General features: G+C 59.6%; 1 protein-coding gene across 1 annotated transcript in view; it reads left to right on the top strand.

Annotated features, from left to right (window-relative positions):
• Positions 1-2530, top strand: part of LOC105535912 (melanoma-associated antigen D4) — an 8323-nt gene that overhangs the window by 1628 nt on the left and 4165 nt on the right. Inside the window, exons 4-8 of the mRNA XM_011975162.1 lie at positions 1-387; positions 819-1022; positions 1126-1189; positions 1384-1463; positions 1851-1942. Coding sequence (XP_011830552.1) covers positions 1-387; positions 819-1022; positions 1126-1189; positions 1384-1463; positions 1851-1942 — 827 coding nt within the window. The remainder of the gene's footprint in view (positions 388-818; positions 1023-1125; positions 1190-1383; positions 1464-1850; positions 1943-2530) is intronic.

The following is a 2530-nucleotide window of genomic DNA, read 5'->3' as shown; positions in this document are numbered from 1 at the left end:
GTGGACACCACCCGGCCTAGCACAGCCTTCCTGGGTCAGAATGATGTCTTTGATTTCACTCAGCCGGCGGGGGTCAGTGGCATGGCCTTCCCACGCCCCAAGAGACCTGCCCCAGCCCAAGAGGCTGCCACCGAGGGCTCCAGTGCTGCTTCTGGTGTGCCCCAGACTGGACCTGGCAGAGAGGTGGCAGCCACCCGGCCCAAGACCACCAAGTCAGGGAAGGCGCTGGCCAAGACTCGGTGGGTGGAGCCTCAGAACGTTGTGGCAGCAGCTGCTGCCAAGGCCAAGATGGCCACGAGCATCCCTGAGCCGGAGGGCGCAGCTGCTGCCACTGCTCAGCACAGTGCTGAGCCCTGGGCCAGGATGGGAGGCAAGAGGACCAAGAAGGTGAGATCCCCCTGCCCCCTGCCACCTCCACACCCCCTTGCTCCTGTCCTTTCCTTCTCCTCCCTTTCCTGCTCCTCTCCTCCCTCTCCTCTCCCCCTTCTTCCTCTCCTCTCCTCTTTCCTCTCCTTCTCTCCTCACCTCCCCTCTCCTCCCCTCTCCTCCCCTCTCCTCCCCTCCTCTCCTCTCAGCTAGTCCATGTTTCTCCAACACAAGTTTGCTGAGCATGTTTTCACTCCACGTAGTCCCTACCCTCAGGACTGGTGGGAGAAGAGGCTGGCTCAGTGCCTGGCACTTAGTAAGCATGCAGCACATGCCAGCCGCTGCTGGTACTGCTCTCATTTCCAAGAGCCTGCTACGGGTGAGGTGCGTGCGGGGCGCTTTGGCACGGGGAGCCTGGTAGCCCTGGGTCTCTCCTCTCTCCAATGATACAGTCCAAGCACCTGGATGATGAGTATGAGAGCAGCGAGGAGGAGAGAGAGCCTCCTGCGGTCCCACCCACCTGGAGAGCATCACAGCCCTCATTGACGGTGCGGGCTCAGTTGGCCCCTCGGCGCCCGGTGGCCCCGAGGTCCCAGATACCCTCAAGGCACGTACTGTGCCTGCCGCCCCGCAACGTGACGCTTCTGCAAGAGAGGGTAAGAAGCCCACCCTCCCCCATCTCCCTCCTCTCCTCCCTTGTGGGCCATGTCTCTGCCCTCACCCATGCCTTGACCTCCCTGCATGTTCCTCCTTCTCCAGGCAAATAAGTTGGTAAAATACCTGATGATTAAGGACTACAAGAAGATCCCCATCAAGCGTGCAGGTAGGCAGCCTGTGCCCCCTTCGCCATCCCCTAGTCTGTGGGCATCCCTTTGCTTGGGTGCTGCGGCTGGTCCCCTCCGTCGCCACAGGACGGGGTCCTGGCTGCACCACCCTCGGCAGGGTTGACCAAGGGGCTACAGCTCTATGACCCCTGCCCAGCCCAGGTGCTTTCTCCAACTCTTCCCCCTCCTGCAGACATGCTGAAGGATGTCATCAGAGAATATGATGAACATTTCCCTGAGATCATTGAACGAGCAACGTACACCCTGGAAAAGGTGGGTGCGGGATGGGAGTAGCTCTGTGGAGGAAGAGCGGGCATAGGGTGGGGCGACCCTACAGCCCCTCAAGGCCCAGTCTCTGGAGCCATCTCTAACCTCTCCGACTCTGAGCTTCCACTGCACTGGCGGTTTGACTCGTGCTTTCTGCCCTTGGCTTCTCTCTCTCATGCTCTCTGAGTGTCTCGCCATCTTGCGAGGTGGGTCTCATCGCCTCTGCCAGCGTCAGCTCCCACAGCGAAGGTCCTCCGTGTGCTGTCTTCTTCCGCCCTCGCTCACGAGTTTAGATTCCTTGCTGAGGAGCAGTTCTAACAGGGAATCACTGTCTGCCGGCAGGTTGCCCAGCATGGGGTTTGGATCTCACACTCTGTTTTCTCGCCCATGTAGAAGTTTGGGATCCACCTGAAGGAGATCGACAAGGAAGAACACCTGTATATTCTTGTCTGCACACGGGACTCCTCAGCTCGCCTCCTTGGAAAGTAAGAAAGGGAAAGCGGGTTGTGACCTTCCTCGGTGGTGTCCCTTCCCTGCCCACACCCCTTCAGTGAAGCAGGAAGACGGGGCTTGAGTGCGGTGCACGGCTCCCACACACAGTGAGGGCTGCCTGGTGACTGCTGGATGAAAGGAATGATAGCCTGGGGTGAGGCCTTGCTGCCGTCAGGTCTCCCCAAGCTGCTGCCGGGCTTTACCCCCAAAGCTTCGGAGGAAAGTGGCTTGCCTCTTCCTCCTGCCTGCCTGACCTGGGCCCGGCAGAGCTGGCCTAGGGGAGAGCTTCCTCTTCAGTGTAGGTCCTGATGTGGAAGGAGCAGGAAAGGTCTGGAGCCATCTCTGGACACACGTTTGCCATTTGCAGAGCTTCGGCTCCCTGCCTCGCCCTGTCCTCTGCAGAACCCTGTCAGGGAAGTGTTAGTACCCATGTTATAGAGGAGGTGATTAAGTCTCAGGCGGAGGTGCGAATGGTCTGCCAGCAGCTAGTGAACTGTGCCTGTCCTGGGAAGAGTTCCCCTCAAGCTGGGAAACCTGAGAGAGGCTAGTTGGGAGAGCCTGGTGGTGTCTCTCAGGCAAAT

This window comes from Mandrillus leucophaeus, unplaced genomic scaffold (assembly GCF_000951045.1).
Source record: "Mandrillus leucophaeus isolate KB7577 unplaced genomic scaffold, Mleu.le_1.0 Scaffold1514, whole genome shotgun sequence".
Taxonomy (NCBI): domain Eukaryota; kingdom Metazoa; phylum Chordata; class Mammalia; order Primates; family Cercopithecidae; genus Mandrillus; species Mandrillus leucophaeus.
Note: the sequence above shows the minus strand (reverse complement) of the source record. Positions and strands in the feature narration are given on the sequence as shown.